The sequence below is a fragment of the Ascaphus truei genome, chromosome 1, assembly GCF_040206685.1.
Source record: "Ascaphus truei isolate aAscTru1 chromosome 1, aAscTru1.hap1, whole genome shotgun sequence".
Classification (NCBI taxonomy): Eukaryota; Metazoa; Chordata; class Amphibia; order Anura; family Ascaphidae; genus Ascaphus; species Ascaphus truei.
In genome coordinates, this window is record NC_134483.1 from 373,292,740 (window position 1) to 373,313,346 (window position 20,607).

At 43.2% G+C, this 20,607-nt stretch overlaps 1 protein-coding gene across 2 annotated transcripts in view; it reads left to right on the forward strand.

Annotated features, from left to right (window-relative positions):
* Window positions 1-18,812, forward strand: part of LOC142501163 (uncharacterized) — a 113,265-nt gene extending 94,453 nt beyond the window's left edge. Inside the window, exons 31-32 of one of the 2 annotated variants that reach the window (XM_075610631.1) lie at window positions 14,700-14,824; window positions 18,169-18,812. In XM_075610631.1, the coding sequence (XP_075466746.1) occupies window positions 14,700-14,824; window positions 18,169-18,413 (370 nt within the window). In that variant the 3' untranslated portion in view covers window positions 18,414-18,812. Of the gene's footprint in view, window positions 1-14,699; window positions 14,827-18,168 lie in introns of those variants that run through there. The other variant, XM_075610638.1, reaches the window with a different exon arrangement.
* The last annotated feature ends 1,795 nt before the right edge of the window (window positions 18,813-20,607 follow it).

A 20,607-nucleotide genomic window follows, 5' to 3' on the forward strand; every position in this document is an offset into this window, starting at 1 on the left:
TCAGCTGTTACATTTAATGAGTTAATACAACATTACGCGGTGTCCCTTTGAGATTTTAGTGCATTCATGGTTCTCTCATCCCTGTCCTACTGTCTTCTGGTTGCTATAACCCTGCAGTTCTACAGGAACTTTACAGTCTATGGGGGATAATAATTAATGGCCTTAACTCCGGGACAAGGAGCGGCTCAGTGAGACACTGACTCTGGCACTGAGTTTGAAGCAGGGGAACCTGTTTCAATTCCCGGTGTTGGCTCCTTGTGACCTTGGGCAAGTCACTTTATTTTCCTGTGCCTCAGGCACCAAAATATAGATTGTAAACTCTATGGGGCAGGGACTGTATCTGCAAAATGTCTCTGTAAAGCGCTATGTAAAATTAGTAGCACTATACAGGAACAAACTATTATTATAAGTAAGCATTAAGAATTTAAACAATATTAAAGAATCCATTTGCAGCATGTCTATTGACGTAAATAGAAAAGGGGTGAGAGATGAGAAGGGGATGAGGAGAATCTGCGTGGGATTGTCACATATGATATCATACAGTGTTGGTCTATATCAGTTTTTTTCTTTATATAGCCACGGTCTTAATCGCCTGATCTAATTGGAGCATCATCTGCAGCTACGGATGAGTAAAACTTTTGCAACAGTTAACAGTTAGTTAAATATATTTTCTCCCTGAACATGGATAAGTGGCTTTTAAAGGCTGGTGTAAATGCTACAAATGCTACCTCATCAAATGCTGGTACATCCAAAAAAGTACAAAAGTTACACAACATTGCTGAAAATACTAAAACAACAGAATGTCCAAATGTGCAAATGGAATCTCCAAGTAGCAAAAGAAGAAAATATAAAGATGAATATTTTAAACTTGGATTTTCTTGGACAATGGTTAATCATGAGCAATGACCACAGTGTGTATTATGTTCTGATATCTTGGCCAACGACAGTATGAAACCAACAAAACTCACGCGCCACTTGGTTACCAGGCATCCGGAACACAAAGATAAAGATATTGCCTTTTTTAAGCGGCATGAAGAATTGCAGAAGGCAAATGCAAGTGTCATGAATAAATATGTGACTGTATCGTTAAAGGCTCAGAGGGCATCTTATGAAGTGTCTCAACTCATTGCAAGGACAATGAAGCCATATAATGTTGGCGAAACATTAGTGCTTCCGGCTGCAATAAAGATGTGTGAAATTATGCATGGGGGCAAATATGCTGAAGCTTTAAAATCAATACCGTTATCTCGTGACGTAGTAAAGAGGCGTATTATAGATTTATCTATAGACATTGAAACACAACTATTAATGCAAATTCAGCAAATTGTTAAATTTGCAATCCAACTGGATGAAAGCACTGATATTGTTAACATGGCACAGCTAATCGTATTTGTGCGATATTGTTATGAAGGTGAAATCCTAGAAGAAATGTTGTCCTGCAAATCACTTGAAGGACACACTAGATATCTTCAATATTGTGGAAGAATTTTTTAAGGCCAATGATCTGCTCTGGCATAATTGTGTTGGTGTGTGTACAGATGGCGCGGCTGCAATGATGGGACATAAGAAGGGTTTCCGAGCAAAGGTGCTAAACATTGCACCTCTTGTGAAATTCACACATATGGTAGCCACAGATGCAGGTGATGCAGAGCACAGCAAAGATACAGGATACACCGGAACAGCAGCAGTAAAATAAAAGTCCTTTATTGTAACTTCATGGTGCAGACAGGGATGGGTGCAAAAAGCCTCCTTCTCTTACGCGTTTCACGCCTATAAGAAGGACTCTCTGACGAAGCGCCTTATAGGCGTGAAACGCGTAAGAGAAGGAGGCTTTTTGCACCCATCTCTGTCTGCACCATGAAGTTACAATAAAGGACTTTTATTTTACTGCTGCTGTTCCGGTGTATCCTGTATCTTTGCTGTGCTCTGCATCACCTGCATCTGTGGCTACCATATCCTTTCCTACCTGCAGAAGCACGCATCCTGGAAGGCTACAAGGGCATGGTCACGTGAGTTGGTACTTTAACTGTACTTTGGGGTATTTTATTGGTGTTATCAGGCAGTTGTCAGACCCAGTCCACATTGGCAGTGAGGGAGTGGGGCTCATATATCTCCATCACCCACACTCACCAGGACATTATATTTGGGTACAGACACTCATGCTCACCCATATATACCTCATTACTCACCCTTATACCTGCACCTAGCCATCTTCAATCAAGCATTTATTGCATCATAGATGTACAACCATCACGGTCATTAGAGCACTATTACTGAACTTTGTTCACCTACCCGAAATTCACACATAGCATGATACATCGTCAAGCTCTTGTGCAAAACAGCTAGAGCCCGAAGCTAATGAAGTTCTTAACGATGCAATAAAAATAGTGAATTTTATTAAAGCTCCACCTTTACAGAGCAGGTTATTTTCCATTTTCTGCAATGAAATGGGCTCACAATATGACAGCCTCCTTTTGCATACCGAAGTTAGATGGTTATCACGAGGAAAGATTCTTCGCCGAGTCTTTGTGCTCAAGGATGAACTCCAACTTTACCTTTCAGATCACAACCCCACCTTGGCTGCAAAATTCTGCAACGAAAGATGGCTGCAAATTTTGTGTTACCTCAGCAATATTTTTGAAAAAATTAATGACTTGAATTCATCTCTACAAGGAAAAAATAGCAATATTTTATCAATGGGTGATAAAATTTCAGCTTTTTTACAAAAGCTCACACTGTGGAAGTATAAATATGAAACAGGATCTTGCGAAATGTTTCAATGTCTCAGCGAATTCATCGAAGCCTCTAATGCTAATCCAAGTCAGATTGATTCTGTTATAAAAACACACCTTTAAAATCTCCACCAGAATCTCTCTGAGAGGTTCTGGGACTTGCAAACAGGGGAGCTTCACTGGATTGGGAATCCTTTTGACACCTATGTAGGAAGCACCCACCTACCACTTACTGATCAAGAAAAGTTGATAGAGTTATCAAACGACTCATCATTAAAAATGGAATTCAAAAAGAAAAGCCATACAAGTTTTTGGGTCACCATGAAGAGAGAATATCCTGATATTTCTGCTAAGGCTATTGACGTGCTCTTGCCTTTTCCATCAACTTACCTGTGTGAAGCTACTTTCTCCAAATTAGCTACTTTAAAAAGCAAAAATCGTTCTCGTCTGGATGTGGAACCAGAGCTCAGAGTAGCAGTCTCTGGAATAGCACCAAGGATGGATGTCCTTACTGCCGGCGCTCAGGCTCATCCATCTCATTAAAGCAGCAATACTACATTGCCCTCCTTTTTTTGCTGTTCTTTTTGCTGTTATTTTAATATGATTGTTTTTTTTTTAAACATACTTAAATTGTAATGTTTAACTGTTTCAAAAATTTTGAAATATGTAAGTATTTAGACGTATTTTTATTTACATTGTATACCGTTTAATAAAAAAAAATTTCATGTGATTTTGATTACATTAGGCAGGGGGGGGCCCGAGAAATTTCATGGATGAAAAGGGGGGCTCGGCATAAAAAGTTTGCTCACCCCTGTATAGGCCATAACCACACTTCTCTAATGTAAAGCTATCTTTGTAAGTTTCAGTGGTACGACTTTGTTTCTCTTTGTTGCCAAGCCTTTCTTTGATATTTGAGTGGTTAGGACATGGCTTGAAGGGAGATGCACATCCATTCTCTAATATGTTTGTTTTTAGGGCATTGACATTTAGGGCATTAGGTCTGTCACTTTGTCAATGCACACTTCGCCCACTATTACCAATCCCAGGTCAAGTCTTTGGGCATATGGGGCATTATAGGATCCATTGTGCTGTTCAGACTTCATGTACCCTCAAAATATCCCTGTTGAGCAGTATTAAGATCTGGGCGGATTGTTCTAACGGTGGGATAAAATCAGCTATTTCCTTGAGGGGCAGGTACTAACATGCCACATCTGGTGTAGGAGTTTCGCTCCTATTTTCTGCCATCTGGTTACACTCTATAAGCATACGGAGTGGTATCTTCATTCTATCAGCTATGGAACTCAGAATGTAGCCATTTGCTCTCCTCCCTGTTGTTTTCATCAGTCCTGTGCATGTTCTGAGCATGTAGGGAGAAGCGTTGTCTTGTATGTTGTATAAGTCAAAGAACTCTGACCTGATTAATAACCAGTTGCCTTGCTCATCAAGGATGACATACATTCCAGTTGCCCTTGGGGTGTACTGTGACAAGACATATTTTGGGGCAGGATCTCAAATTTCGTTCTTCTCCGCAAACCTAAGTGCACTTAGATGTGACTGATGGTAGTGATATTTTCTCTTTTTAAATGTCTGTGGATGTAAAGCTGCTGCATACTTGTCACCATCACACTCTGTGCATTTGATAGCTTCTTTAAAGTCTCTGAACAGGTGACTTGTGGAAGTGACTCATTTGAAACAAACTCCAAAGCTCTTGCATTCCACTATGGGTTTCACTCTAAACTCGATACACTTATTAAGTGGTTTGGTTTCCTGTGTATGGGACTGTAGGCGGACGCTCACAGAGGTATGCAAGGGAGACTGATTATAGTGAAATTAAATAAGCCTTTTATTGCGCCTGTTTCCTTAACATCAGGAAACCATCCAACAAGGGGTAAACAAAGCTTCTATTCACTTGGGAGTATTTCTAGTGAAATACTATGCAGTTCACAACTCCCTTCGATAAGCATGTCTCCCAGCCCCAAACATATAGCATGAATTAAGCAGATATAAGAAGTCTCATAAATGAAAGTCTTATCTGTTCCTTGTGGTTTGGAGGGAAAATCTTCTCTGTCCCTGGTTCAGCTCCCTTTTCCTCAGGGTGTGTCAGCATTCAGGTTTAGAAGTTTCCCCTGTGTCTTGAAAGCAGCTCTGCTGTTTCTTCTGGCAGGGCTCAAGACTGTTTGTCTCCAAGTTCAGCTCAGGTGTGAGCTAAGGAGTCTCACTTCCTGTCTCAAAAGACAGGCTTTTCTACGCCATCTAATCAGGCAGGTGGTGTTTGTTAATTGACTACCAGCAGTTAACCACCACACTGCTGGATTAGAGGCACATTACCTGAACAGGGATAACTCCCCTGTTACATATCTCCCCTGTTTGTGGAAAGCTCGGGCTTGCCACGGCCAAAGCCCATCCTTCCACTCTCATTCTAGATACCTCTTTGACTTGAATGAGAGTGGATGGAGGAAGAGAACCCTCAGTCCTGCTGGGATTGGAGCCATTTCTCCAGTTTATTCGTGTCTCCTCCCGAAGGTGCTTGAAATCAGCACTCCTCAGTCGCTCGAGGAGGACTTTTTCTAAGTATAGTCTTTTTGCTATGTGCGTGGTCATGAGATTTCCCTCGCGTCGAGTGCTTGTCTTATTGTAGGCATACTGTATGGCAGCAGTTGCAGAGCGTTTAAAAACAGCCCTTTGAGTTTTCCACTCTTGAAGCGGTCTCTCTGTCCTTTTCCCACTCAATGGGGTTGCTAGTTAAGCCTCTTTGGGGTTAATTTGCAATTCCACACCCACTTCCAGAGAATGTCCCATCTTTTCAGCTTCATCAGCTAAGGATTCTTCTGGTTTTGATTCAGCACGTGTACCTTCTTTTGTTGCCTGTTGGGTGGCTGAAGGTTTTGCTAGTGCTTTTTTAGGTGGTTCAAATTTTGCAACCTTGTCTTTCAGATGAGCGGTATTCCCAGCTCTCACTGTACCCTTGTCTTCATGGGTTTTTGAGGCTGTGGGATACTGACGCTTAGTCAGGGTCAATACTTGTCCTTGTAGGACTGTAATCTCATCTGCGAGAGATCCCTGTTTTTTGAGTGCGTCTTGCAAGTCTCTTCTCAGGGAATTTATCTGCATGCTTTGCTTTCTATGAGCTTGCTTCCACATTTTTATTGCATTGTGAAGCACTATGAACTTCTTTGCTTGGGCCACAGTTACTTGTTTCAGTTTCTGGACCTTCTTGTGCTCCCTTTTGTGCCGCGTCACCTGGGTTCTAAGCTTGGCCTTTAGCATTGCTTTGGTGATGCTCAGGGTAGCCTCAGTTTCTCATGCTGCTTTGCGGGGACATACTGGGTAATCAGATGTTCCTGCAGCACTTGAATTTCTTTAACAGCCTGCAGATTGTCATCCTGCAGAGTTCGCTGCTTCTCCTCGGCCTTCTCGAGGTGCGTACGCAGACCTTGCAGTTGGTTCTGCAGTCGGTGCTCTGCTTCAAACTTCTCACCTTCCAAAAGTCTATTTATTTCTTTAAGCTCGTGCAGCTCTTCATTTTTTTCCTTGACTTCGTTTGTCAAATTAAAATTTTCTTCTTTGAGTTTTAATTTTTTTCTTTGTAATCTTAAATGTTCTCCTTTTTCAGTCTCTGTACTAGTCAGGGCCTCCTTGCAGTCCTCCTTCCATTTACTCACATCTGCTTTGAGAATGACAGTCTCCTGGCGTAAGACTTCCTTCTCTAGGTTGAGGGTCTGAAGCTCCTTCTGGGAGACTTGGAGATCTGTATTAAGATGGACATTTCTAAAGAAACAATTGTCAAGCTCCTCAGTGAGACTGTGTAGTTCCTTTCTGGAAACTTCCAGATCTGTGCGGCAGCTGTTGGTCTCATGATGTGAGGCATCCAGTGCTCTGCGGAGTGTCTGAACCTCCTTCTGAGATACATCCACCTCTGTCCGGACATTGTTGACCTCCTGTTGTGAGGCATTCAGCTCTACGCGAAGAGTGTGAACCTCTTTCTGAAAGACTGTCATCTGCTTTAGTGCCTCCTCATACTTCCACTTCAGCTTAGTCATCATTTTATCAGATTGGCTTTGCTTTTCATCCATGCCGGAAATAGTAGCGTTTGCAGTATCTAGCTCAGTCTTGAGATCGTCCAATTCTGTTCCAGATTCAGAGTACATTGCGAGCACCGTCTTCTGTAACTCAGCATTATCTTCTCTTTCAAGTTTCAATTGTTCTCGAAGTAGATCACAGTCATGCCTGGCAATTTTCAGGGCGTCTTCAGGGCTGGTCAAGGGATCGTCACTCACTGGTTCCGGCTCCACTTCTCTGGGATGACTGGTTGAGGGTTCCTCACTGTTGGCACCGGACAGACACTTCTTTGGGGTACACGACTTCTGCCTTGGGCCCTCTGGATATTCGGTTATCCGCGGAACAAATTCTCCATTTTCTCTAGGCTGCATGGCATCTCGGTCCCCCTTTTTCTCCACAGGATCTGCGGACGTGTCTGTTCCTTCCACGGTACATGAAGAACTGCTTTTCTTTTTCTTTTTCTGCCTTTTTGATTTGGATGACACCGTCCCTTCAGGGATACTGGGGTCTCCATCTTCATTTGACATTTTAGCAGCATCACTGGATTCACCCGGCTTTTCTTGCAACTGTAATAGCTGACGGAAATATTCGGTGATCCACTGCTCCCGCTCTTTCTCCTGCTGATCATATTCGTCATCAAAGGGAGCGGTCTTTTCGGTTCGTGCCGAGTTCAGGCACCCCCACCATTCTTGGGGTGTTTTGTGGGTGTGACTCAGTTCGGGTTCCCCGTAAGAGATGTCTTCCTCTTTATTGGACTGGAAGGGCCACTCTTCCGTGGGGTAGGGTTCATTACAGGAACGCTGCATCTTGTCCTCCATTTTTAGGCTATCAGGTGTAATTTTCTTCCTGACCTCAGGAGGCGCTATTGCAGCTGTTAACACTGTATTTGCTAGAACCCCCAATTGTTATAGTCCTACAGGTGGGCATATTTTGCTTGTAGAGGTCGTAGCTCTCACAGGCATCTCTGTAGACTTTTTTTCTTTCCTGGATAAGTTTTACAATATCAGCAGTACTGTGCATGCATTTTCTCTCATCAGGTATACTAGATGTGCAGTTGCTAGGTAAAAAAGTCTATTTGCTTTACACCGTTTACTTGCTAGGTATAATCTCTCATTAGGTATGCTGAATGTGTAGTTGCTAGGTAAAAACTTTTGTCTCATCTTTGGGTATTATAGCATTCCCACTCCACACTTTGGGTGTCTGTTTTGCTCCCAAGATACATAAGCAAACTTTTTTACTTGCAGAAAAAAAAAACATTCTTTGCAGTGGAATATTTCTTTCACTCCCGGCAGGGTAACTCAACACTCAGCAATTGGCTTTGGAATACCTTTTACACAGTTCAGCAATCCCTTTTTCCCCTGTAGGGCAATTTTACACTCAGCATTTGTTTGCTAAAAATTCCCCTGCTTCAGCACAGTCTTACATCAATTTTCACACCTTTCTGCATATACTCCATTCACAGCTGGTAGTCCTATGCGGTGTGGCCACCTTTATTTGCAAAATCAGTACCGCTCGTGGGTCACCATCTGTATTCACTGCTTCAGCGAAACTTTTGAAAACAACAAACACCTATCCCTTTTTAAGGGCTGACTCACTTCTTGAACCCTGACTATGGCTAGAAGGCAAAACCCCTATTTCAATGACCATATTACACTTTGTGATAGGCAAATAAAGGTTTACCTGCTTCAGCAGTCTCTCTCTCTCTCCTCTTGGGATTGGGGAAAAGAGTCCATCTGTGGTTTTGTAAGTTTTCAGTGGTGTGTTTCACTTTAACTCTGATCTCTGGTGCATGAGATTTTTTTAAAAAAAAATTTAAGTTGCTCAGACTGTTTGTAGGCAAAAAGCATTAAAAAAAAAATTCACAGAAAAAATCTCCGGTCCTTTCTAACTTCAAAGACCACCTCTCGTCCCACTTCGGACACCATATGTGGGCAGAAGCTCACAGAGGTATGCAAGGGAGACTGATTATAGAGAAATTAAATAAGCCTTTTATTGCGCCTGTTTCCTTAACATCAGGAAACCATCCAACAAGGGGTAAACAAAGCTTCTATTCACTTGGGAGTATTTCTAGTGAAATACTATGCAGTTCACAACTCCCTTAGATAAGCATGTCTCCCAGCCCCAAACATATAGCATGAATTAAGCAGATATAAGAAGTCTCATAAATGAAAGTCTTATCTGTTCCTTGTGGTTTGGAGGGAAAATCTTCTCTGTCCCTGGTTCAGCTCCCTTTTCCTCAGGGTGTGTTAGCATTCAGGTTTAGAAGTTTCCCCTGTGTCTTGAAAGCAGCTCTGCTGTTTCTTCTGGCAGGGCTCAAGACTGTTTGTCTCCAAGTTCAGCTCAGGTGTGAGCTAAGGAGTCTCACTTCCTGTCTCAAAAGACAGGCTTTTCTAAGCCATCTAATCAGGCAGGTGGTGTTTGTTAATTGACTGCCAGCAGTTAACCACCACACTGCTGGATTAGAGGCACATTACCTGAACAGGGATAACTCCCCTGTTACAGGGACACTCCTTGTTTGGGCCCCCTGTTTACTTGCTTGGAGCAATAAGATGGTTAAGATGTGTATATGTTGTAAGAGATGCGTCTGTCCTGTGGTCCAAGATAAGTGTTCTATTGTTACCGTATCTTGTGACTGCTCTTTCATTGTTTAAGTAGCTTGCACTATCTACAGTTGATGTACCTAAGGTGAAGCTAGGATCATTTTTCTTTCTTGCTGAGTCACAAATAAAATCTGAACAGTGCGTCTTCAATTACCTCTCGGCTGCCATAGCACTCCTCTAGTCTTTGCCGTAAGACCTTCTTGAGGGCTCTTCACATGTACTCACCTGAGTCTCGTCACAGACTCTGAAGACTCTTTCCCCAACCACTTGGATAGCAGTTCAAGTTCTTCACTTGCGGGGATATCCATGATCCTGCTTACATTATTGAATGTAGACCTCCACACTCTTGAGTTCTCAGGATGGTCATCAAACTTGGTAAGTCCTATATTGACCAGTTCACACCAGACCGAGTACTTGGCTAAGTCTGTAAAGTATGATGCTTCAGTCTGTGAGCGTTGAGGAAGATGTGGGTTATTGTAGTTGGACATGTTGCTCTGACCGCCATCTGGGTTCACAGCGTTAAATCGTCAGGTAGAGTGGGGTTGATCGGATGCCTTTGGTGTGTGTGTAGGGTATACGCCATGTGCAATGGTCCTTGCTGAGGGGAACCTTGCAGTCCACTCTTCAGTGTGGTGGATGTGAGGTGACTGCGTGTAAGTATGAGGAAGTGTGTTTCTTTGTGCGAGTGAACCTGGATTGTGAGTCTGATGTAGTGCATCCATACACTGTGCGAACGTGTGCATCAGTGTGGTAGCTGTAGCTATCTCAAGTAACGTATGCTTTTAGAGAAACAGCATTGCATCTGCATAATGTGGAGTCTCCAAAGCTTTGGCATCTGTAATACCCTCGTCATCTGATAGAGATGGTGAACTTGCAATCATACTGGCATGACTTATTACATAGTCTCTGGTGCACTGGGCTGGATCTTCTGTAGCTATTCAATTGCTCTGGTACTCCCACTATCTTGTCTTGCGGCTGCTTCAAAGATCTCAGCTTGGGCTTCAGTGGCCGATACTTCCTTTTCTTCACATAAGGCCTCTAAGTTCGCTTCCAAATTGGTCTTTCTACATGCAAAAGCAGCAGCCATGGCAGCAGCGGCAGCCGTGATAACAGCATCTTTTTGCTCCTCTTCGATACTGGCTCTCTCCAATTTCATGGCTAACTTTTTTTGAGTGTAAACAGCTCTTGCACATGCGACCTCTTCAGTAGCTCATGCCCTGGTAGCGCCTGTGCTTACGTTAGATATATTAGATTGCGCTGAGTTCAAGGACCTTGTTGAATGTCTGGATGCGCCAGAACGCTGTGAGGTGGTCTCCAGCAAGACGTCCTTTCTACGACTTTCAGCTTCAGTGATTGCGCTATGCACGTGGTCGTCACATTACAGATTGATTGCTTTTTATAGGTCTCGTTCTTGCAGGCGTTCTCTGGTATTGCTTCTCATTCAGTAGGTGAAACATGCATCTGACAGCATTTGGTAACGTGTATGGCTGAACCTCAGTTGAGCTACAGCCTGCTTAAGCTGCTTTTCATGATCGCTAATATTTGTAACATTAAACATTTCAAGTCCAGTTTTTTTCCAGACTTTCTCTAACTTGTCATGGTGTTTGTCAATGTCAGATTCATATGTTTCGTGGGCCTTCTTAGTAAGTGTGAATGTCCGTTTAGGACTTACAATATCTTGCATCTGTTGTGGTTCTGTAGAGGACTCGGCTGTGTCAATCTGTTGCGTGGTGTGTGCGTGAGACGGAGTTCTGCCATGCTGCAGGTATCTGTAGGCCTTTGCCAATGTGAGCAGCGTGCAGTCTGTTACGTGTGTTGATGGCGGATGACTGTCTCTGATAGTGCCAGTTGTGTCCTGTAGCAGTCAGCGTAGTAATAGCTATACTCGCAGGTGCCCATGTCTCTGCTCCGTGTCCGGGCTGGATGTCCGTAGCATAGCCCTTTGTAGCCCTAGCTGTGGGGACGTAGTGCAGGGGTGGGTCTGAGGGGCTTGTACAGCTGTGCTGAGATACTGTGTGCTTACTCACTTCTGCAGCATGTCTGTGTTCAGCCTGTCTGCAGTAAAGCTGTTTTTACTGCAGCTTGACTCTGTGCAGCAGTGTAAAGCTGTTTTTTCACTACATCTATGTTGACTCTCTGCAGTGAAGCTATTTTTTCACTGTTCTGCCCTAGGCTTCCTGGGGCTCAGTAATCTTTCAAAAAAGGAGAAGGTTCCATCTTCTTTTTCATGCAAAACAGAGTTTTCCTTGAATTTCTGATAAACTTTATTCACAGCTTAGTGGCTGAGGCAACAAGCTGAATGACAGTTATAGTACACTTTATCAAAGAAAACACAAACTAGGGTAAAGGTAACTGAGAAACAACAGGAGAATAAACACAGAGATGAAGAAAGAACAGTTGATGAATAAAAGTAGAAAATTGTGTATGTCAGAGAGTTGTAAAAACTCTATTAGTATGATTATTGTGACTAAGCTTTGTGTTGAGCAGTCAGGGCAAATGTTTTGGAAAAATCTGTGGAGTTCCAACTAGGCAAGGTTGAGCACCACCTCTCCCAGCTGGATTGAACTTCAGCATCCCCCCTCCCACCCTGCTAGGATAGATTCAGCACCCCCTGTCCCCAGGTTGAACACTGTCCTGGGCCCGTGAAAAGCCCGTGAAAAGCTGTTGACAGGCCTATACACAGACACCTACATATACACAAGAGGGCGCTGGTTCACATAGTCTATACACAGGCACATTTATATATACAACTAGCTGAGAGACCCGGCGTTGCCCGGGATGTAATGTTCCTGCTCTCCTCCCTCTCCTCTCTCTCTTTCCCTGTCTCCCCCCGCTCTCCCCTCTCCCCTCTCCCCTCTCTCTCTTCCCCTGTCTCCCCCCTCTCTGTTTGTCCCCCGTTCCCATCAATCCAGCTTCCCCCCCCCCTTTACAGGTCCGGGCCCTTCCCCCCTCCCCCCCCCCCCATTTACCGGTCCGGTCCCCCGACCCCTTTCCAGCTCCATACCCCCCTCCTTTATAGCTTCATGCAGTGTGCGCACATCAGTCAGTGTGTGTGTGTGTGCGCGCGTCAGTCAGTGTGTGTGTGTGCGCGTCAGTCAGTGTGTGTGTGCACGTCAGTCAGTGTGTGTGTGCGCATCAGTCAGTGTGTGTGCGCGTCAGTCAGTGTGTGTGTGTGTGCGTCAGTCAGTGTGTGTGTGTGTGTGTGTGCGCGTCAGTGTGTGCGCGTCAGTCAGTGTGTGTGTGTGTGTGTGCGTCAGTCAGTGTGTGTGTGCGCGTCAGTCAGTGGGTGTGTTTGCGCGCCAGTCAATGTGCGCGTCAGTCAGTGTGTGCGCGTCAGTCAGTGTGTGTGTGTGCATCAGTCAGTCAGTGTGTGTGTGCGTCAGTCAGTGGGTGTGTGCATCAGTCAGTGTGTGTGTGTGCGTCAGTCAGTGGGTGTGTGTGTGCGTCAGTCAGTGGGTGTGTGTGTGCGCCAGTCTGTGTGTGCGCGTCAGTGTGTGTGCGTGCGCATCCGGCTGTGTGTGTGTGTGCGTCAGTCAGTGTGTGTGTGTGTGCGTCAGTTAGTGTGTGTGTGCGTCAGTCAGTGTGTGTGTGTGCGTCAGTCAGTGTGTGTGTGTGTGCGTCAGTCAGTGTGTGTGTGTGCGTCAGTCATTGTGTGTGTGTGTGTCATTGTGTGTGTGTGCGTCAGTCATTGTGTGTGTGTTCACGTCAGTCATTGTGTATTTGTATGTGCGCGTCAGTCGTGTGTGTGTGTGTGTGCGTCAGTTATTGTGTGTGTGTGTGCGTCAGTCATTGTGTGTGTGTGTGTGCGCGTCAGTCATTGTGTGTGTGTGTGTGTGCGCATCAGTCATTGTGTGTGTGTGTGTGTGCACGTCAGTCAGTGTGTGTGTGTGCGCGCGTCAGTCAGTGTGTGTGTGCGCGCGTCAGTCAGTGTGTGTGTGTGCGCGTCAGTCAGTGTGTGTGTGTGTGCGCGTCAGTCAGTGTGTGTGTGCACGTCAGTCAGTGTGTGTGTGCGCGTCAGTCAGTGTGTGTGTGCGCGCGTCATTCAGTGTGTGTGTGTGTGTGTGTGTGTGTGTGTGTGTGTGTGTGTGTGTGCGTGCGTCAGTGTGTGTGTGCATGCGTCAGTCAGTGTGTGTGCGTCAGTCAGTGTGTGTGTGCGTCAGTCAGTGGGTGTGTGTATGTGCGCGCCAGTCAGTGTGTGCGTCAGTGTGTGCGCGTCACTCAGTGTGTGTGTGTGTGCGTCAGTCAGTGGGTGTGTGTGTGTGTGCGTCAGACAGTGGGTGTGTGTGTGCGTCAGTCAGTGTGTGTGTGTGCGTGTCAGTCAGTGTGTGTGTGTGCGTCAGTCAGTGTGTGTGTGCGCCAGTCAGTGTGCGTCAGTCAGTTAGTGTGTGTGTGTGTGTGTGTGTGTGTGTGTGTGGGTGTCCCCTCTGCTTTTTCCTCGGTCCTGTCGCAGTGGGGGGGGTGGTTGTTGATACCTGCTTGCGCTCCCGGCTTCCCGGCCTGGCTGCTGGTCCGGGCGGGGGGTTCGATACCTGCTTGCGCCACCTCTGCCGCGGGGGAGGGGGGTGGTGGTTGTGGGGTGGTGATGGCTGCTGGCGCTACCCGGCTTCCGGGCCCGGCCATGGAGGGGGATTGTGGGGGGGGAATGATGAGGTACCTGGCAACTTGTGAGAGGCGGGGCGTCGGTTACTCGGCGGGAGGCGGTGTTTCGAGAGGTGAGAAGGAGGAGGGGGAGCGTTTGAGGTGAGGCTGTGGTGCCGAGGAGCATGCGCCGCTGGCCCCACGGTGCAGAGGCTGGGGTTTGCTGTGGGTGTGTGGGGGGGGAATGCGGGGAGAGGTGAGGCTGTGGCACCAAGGAGCGTGCGCCGCTGGCCGTGGGTAGCGGTGCAGAGGCTGGGGTTTGCTGTGGGTGTGGGGGGGGGGGTGAATGTGGGTAGAGGAGAGGTGAGTCGGCGGCGGAGGCACCGAGGAGCAGGCAGCGTGGGTGAGTGTGACCAATGAGGCATGCGGGGCGGGGCTGGTCCACGGACCAATCTGATTGGCCAGAGGGTGAGTGACAGACCAACTGACCAATCAGATTAGCCTTATCAGATTGGCCTTTGGGACAGACATACAACGTTTTGAAAAATATATAGATAGATGGTACACACACATATGTACATATGTTTTTTGCTCCTTTGGGTGCAGGGCTAGTGAAACTGTCAGGTAAACATTTCGAAACATAACTATGCATCTTTTTAAAAATAATTTGCATGCCCCTTTTCCTTTAAAAGTTCAATGGAAAAAATGTTTTCTTTGTGTACGTCCACAGACTTAAGGTATGGGACCCTTCCAGGCGCAAACACAAAATTATCCCAGGATATGAAAACCTGAATCTCACAGTCGACAGCAAACTTCAAGTAATAGAAGGAGGATCGAAAGCAATCTTACTGGCAGGTCGGTGAATCTCTATTATGTTTTCGTTAATGGTTATTACTAGAGTACCTACTAGTAATAGCAGTATGAATATCAGTGGGGTCCAATCTCCAGGGGTTTGTAATGCTTTGCAGCGAGTCAAAGGCCCATTTACCACTAGAGTCCAACAGAAGTGTTAGAATCCCATCTTGCAAAAACTATGTTATAATTATTTTTTTTATGTGAGGATCAGTCTTCATATGTTCCTTTGATTACTTTGAATATGTACAGGGGCTGGAAATAGTGTTATTATTTAATTATATATGTACACACACACATATAAGCTGTACAGTGGATATATTTTTTTTTTACTTACTGTAAGAGACGTATTCAGAGGCACACAATGGAGACTGTTTAAAGTGAAACTTAAATGAGGCTTTATTGCGCCTGTCGCTTTAAACACAGCAAACATGTGAAAATCCGCAAACAAATCTGCTCCACTTTGGAGTATATTTACACTTGCTGTCCAGCCCTCTTTAACTGTGAGCTTAGCCCAGCGATTCACCAGCCCAAATCATAGAGACATTTATATATAGATATAGATAACAGTCTTATAAGAAAAGTCTTATCTGTCTCTTGTAGGTGTAGGGGGGAGGCTTCTCTCTTTCCTGGCTTACTGCCTTTTTCTCAGGCTATTTCCGCATTCAGGTTTAGAAGTCTTATTTTTCAGCTGGCAGTCCTTTGTTTAGCTCAAGACATCTCTGTGTTCCCTCGCTCAGTCCCACTTGTGAGACTCAGGGATCTCTGCTCTTTCTGCTTCCTAGGTCAGCTCAGGCTTTTCTGACACCTGTAATCAGCCAGGTGGTGTTGGTTAATTGTCTTCCAGCAGTTAACCACCACACTGCTGGATTAGAGGCACATTTTTGAACAGGGATAAGTCCCCTGTTACACTTACCTTAACTTATTTGTGTACCTGTTTTGTAGCCACTACCAGCTTCACAATGCAAGGCCAACAGCCACCCTCACAATGATGAGACATAAAAGATTGAAACCTATGGTCCCTATATTTAAAAAGGGAGCTAGGTTACAACTGGGGAATTACAGACCTGTTAGACTGACATCAACAATGGGGAAGCTACTTGATGGTTTAGTACGGGATAATATCCAGAAATACCTACTACTGTATTGGATAACAAAATTATTAGTAATAGTCAGCATGGATTTATGAAGGATAGCTCGTGCCAAACTAGCCTTATTAGTTTCTTTGAGGCGAGAAGTAGGAATTTAGACCAGGGTAATGCCGTTGATGTGGTCTACTCAGATTTTGCCGAGGCTTTTGATACAGTGCCACATGAGGTTAGTGTATAAAATAAAGGAAATTGGTCTCAGTAAAAATATTTGCAACTTGATTGAAAACTGGTAGAATGATAGATAAAAGACAGTTATCATAAATGGAACCATTTCAGGTTTGGCTAAAGTTGTGCAAGAAATACGGTACCTCAAGGATTGGTACTGGGGACCCTGCTTTTTAACTTGTTTATTAATGACCTTGAGGTTGGCATAGAGAGCAAAGTCTCCATCTTTGCTGTTGACACTAAAATGTGTAAGGTAGTAGAATCAGAGCAGGATGTAATTTCTCTCCAGATGGACTGGAAACTTGGGCAGGTAAATGGCAGATGAGGTTTAATAGAGATAAATGTAAGATTATGCATTTGGGAAACAAGAATAAACAGGCTACTTACAAATTAAATGGGGCAAAATTATGTCAATTATTGATGGAGAAGGATTTAAGAGTGCTTGTAGACAGCAGACTTAGCAATAGTGCCCAATGTCAGGCACTAGCTTCAAAGGCAAATAAGATCTTATCTTGCATTAAACAGGTTATGTATGGAAGCGAAGTAAACATAATTATGCCACTGTATAAAGCATTAGTAAACCACACCTTGAATATGGAGTACAGTTTTCGGCACCACCCATAAAAATTTAAAATGTTTAATAAAATTACTTTTATATATATTTAAAAAAAATACATTATGGAACTAGAAAAAGGGCAGAGAAAAGCTACCACATTAATAAAGGGGATGCAAAATCTGATTTATGAGGAGAGGCTAGCTAAATTAGATTTGTTTACATTAGAAAAGAGGTATCTAAAAGGGGGATATGATGATAACTATATACAAATATATTCTGGGTCAATACAAGAACCTTCAAACGAACTATTCATCCCAAGGGCAGTACAAAGGATTCAGGGTCATCCTTTAAGGTTGGAGGAAAATAGATTTTACCAGCAACCAAGGAAAGGGTTCTTTACAGTAAGGGCAGTTAAAATGTGGAATTCATTACCCATGGAGACTGTGATGGCAGATACAATATATATATATAAATACTATATAGTGTATAGTTTTTTCTTTGAATAGAGCACAGGTATAGAATTTTAGGTGTTGCTATATTAATTGTTTATTTATTGGGATATCAATTTTATTTTCATTTACTGTATGTTCTTTTTTGAATTGATTATTTTCATCAACATATATTCACTTGTAACACTTTTTTGAGATTTATATATCACTAAGAATCAGAGGCGCTGCCTTTTTCCTTTGTGTGTGTATATATATATATATATATATATATATATATATATATATATATATATATATATATATATATATATATTGTATCTGCCATCACATATATATATATCTTTAAAAAAAAAAGTTGGACATCTTTTTAGAAGGAAAGGTATACAGGGATATACCAAATAAGTAAACATGGGAATGATGTTGATCCAGGTAGTAATCTGTTACTGGAGTCAGAAAGGAATGTATTTTTTCTCCTTATGAGACATCAGTGGATAATGTTCCACTGGGGTTTTTGGTTTGCCTTCCTCTGGATCAAAAAACTGTAAATACAAATATAGGTTAAGTATCTGTCTTCTAAATTTAACATACTATATTATGATCCAAATGGACATCTTTTTCTAAACCTCAACTACTATGTAACTATGAAACAGATGCCTCTGAGTAGGTTTGCAGAAAGAAAATGTGGTAGCCATGTCCATCTATTCTAAAAACTGGCTTCTATGGATTTATGGTTCACTGATGCAGCAAGACTTTAACTGCCATTGTACAGTACGTTTCACTGATCCTTCACAGGTTGTATAGAATATATGTATGTTTACATTATGATAAGGTTTTAATAATTATTGTATATTTGGGGATTCAAACTTGGAGTTAAAGGTTAACTGTTCTATGTACTTTGTTTTTCTTATTAAATTACACCTCTAAACATAGCACAGATGAGTATTTTTTTTTGCCAAAATCGAGAGATTGTCAAACTTCAGCTACACGTATTAGTAATGTCAATTTCTTGTGTTTGCCTTTTCACAGGTGAGGTTAGCCTGTGGAACCTGGATAATGGAACAATAGTGTCTGTCTTCACCCCTGACAGCAAAATCTGCTGCCTGTGTCTAGCGACAGACAGGAAGACCATTCTTGTTGGCATGAGTGACACCCTTTCCCTCATCACACTTAAAATCGCATCAAGTGATAAAGAAAACCTATATTCCACAGGACCAGATTTATTTGGTGAGGAATCTACAAGCAGTGAAGATGAGCCTGATGATAAAGACTAGACTGAAGATGGCTAAAAGGATCATTAAACACAATTCACATCTTCATGCTTGAAGCTGTAATTGTTTAGTTCAATGAGACCGCTATAAGTGGACATGCTCTATGTTAATTGCCACGATTCTGATGTCCGTGCTCTGTCAGGGGCCAGCAGGGGCTGTTTCTGCATGTGCAATAGCAATTCCCAAACACAGACACTGACGGTCATTTCTGTACTTTCTTAATCGTTATATAAAAGGGGGAGGGGTCACATATCTGCTGTCTAATACCAGGAACTTGTTTTGTTGGTGTAACAAATGTTCTTCTCCTGATTATCCTATTATCTATTAAAACGTTATATTGAAACCTATTGGTGCTGCTATTAATTTGTACTGTGGTATCCATGTACATCATTGAGGAGAAAAATGTTTTGGGATCTTCCTTACAAGTCATCATTTAAGAGTCCCTTTCGAGTAGATCAAACCCAGTATAAAAACATTATGGGTGAAGAGTATGCAATGTACATGATTCATTGTAATGATTGTGATCTGTTATGTTTTTCCAATGTATCCCATTGTATCAACATTTCTACGGTTTATTTAAAAAAAATGTTTAAAACAGGAAGTAATATATTGAGAGTTACAGTACCTCTCGTTTTCAAGTTATGTTCTGGGAACAGAGTTTTGATGACAATACACGGTTTTATTAAATGAGCATAAGTTTTACATTATATTTAAAGACATTTAATGAACAGTTAATGATAATATGTTATGGACAAACTGTATGTAACAGTTACCGACCAGATTAAAATGCGAGACAGCTTTAGTTTTGAAATAACTTAGACTGGTGGCGGTAGTGAGAGTCTCCGGTAGATTGTTCCAGTTGTGGGGTGCACGGTAAGAGAAGGAGGAGCGGCCGGATACTTTGTTGAACCTTGGGACCATGAACAATCTGTTGTAGTCACATCTCAGATGATAAGTGCTGCATGTGGTAAGGGTGAGGAGCTTGTTCAGATAGGTGGGTAGCTTGCCCAGAAAGTATTTGAAGGCAAGACAGGAAAAATGTACTTGGTGCCTAGACTCAAGTGATGACCAATCTAGTTCTTTGAGCATTTCGCAGTGATGTGTGTTGCATTGGAGGTGAAAATAGCATATTGAATTGTAGAGGGTATCAAGTTTGCTAGGGTGAGTTTGGTGTTCAATGCCATATACTATGTCCCCATAGTCTATACTTGGCATTAGCATCTGCTGTGCAATATGCTTTTTGACCAGCAGACTTAGGGTGGATTTGTTCCTATAAAGTACACCTAGTTTGGCATAGGTTTTGGATGTCAGGGTATCAATGTGCAAACCAAATGTTAAATGGGAGTCAAACCATGTGCCCACATATTCTGGATCTGATCTGGAGCTCATTCATTGGAAGCTTTAAAAATTTAGCCTTGGTCCCAAATACCATTGTTACAGTATTTTCAGTGTTTAAAAACATTTTGTTTCAGGAAATCCATTTTTCAAATCTCTAAAAATCAGATTGTCGTATGTGTCCAAGGTCCGAGAGGCTAGGGCTGTGTGCATATAACATTGTATCATCCACATACATGTGTACTCCCTTACAAGCGGTAGAAGATCATTAATGAAGACTGAAAAGAGCAGGGACCCCAGAACAGAGCCCTGTTGGATGCTACAGGTGACATTCAAGTGGTTCGAGTTAGAGCCTGAAACAGATACATGTTGGGATCTACTTGATAGGTAGGAGTGAAACCAATTTAAAGCGTGTTCCATTATTCCAGAGCAGTAGAGCTTATTTAACAAGATAACGTGATGAATAATATCAAAAGCCTTTGCAAAATCTAGGAATATTGCACCAGTATGTTGTCCCAGTTCCATTCCACACTGGATCTCATTGCAAAATTTTAGGAGGGTAGTTACCGTGGACTGTTTTGGGCAAAAGCCAGATTGGAGTTGGCTAAGGAAATTTGTCTTGGTATTGTAATCGCTTAATTGCAGTGCACATATTTTTTATTTGGCTTTGGATAGTATAGGGAAAAGAGCCATTGGTCCGTAGTTGGAGACAGTGTTTTTGTCCTCACTTTTGAAGATTGGGACAACTGTGGCAGTTTTCTAGGTCTTTGGATATAGCCTGTAGACAAGATAGAGTTTATTAGGGAATAAAGCGGTATGGCAATGGCTGGGGCACTGAGTCGTAGGAACTTTGATTGCAGCA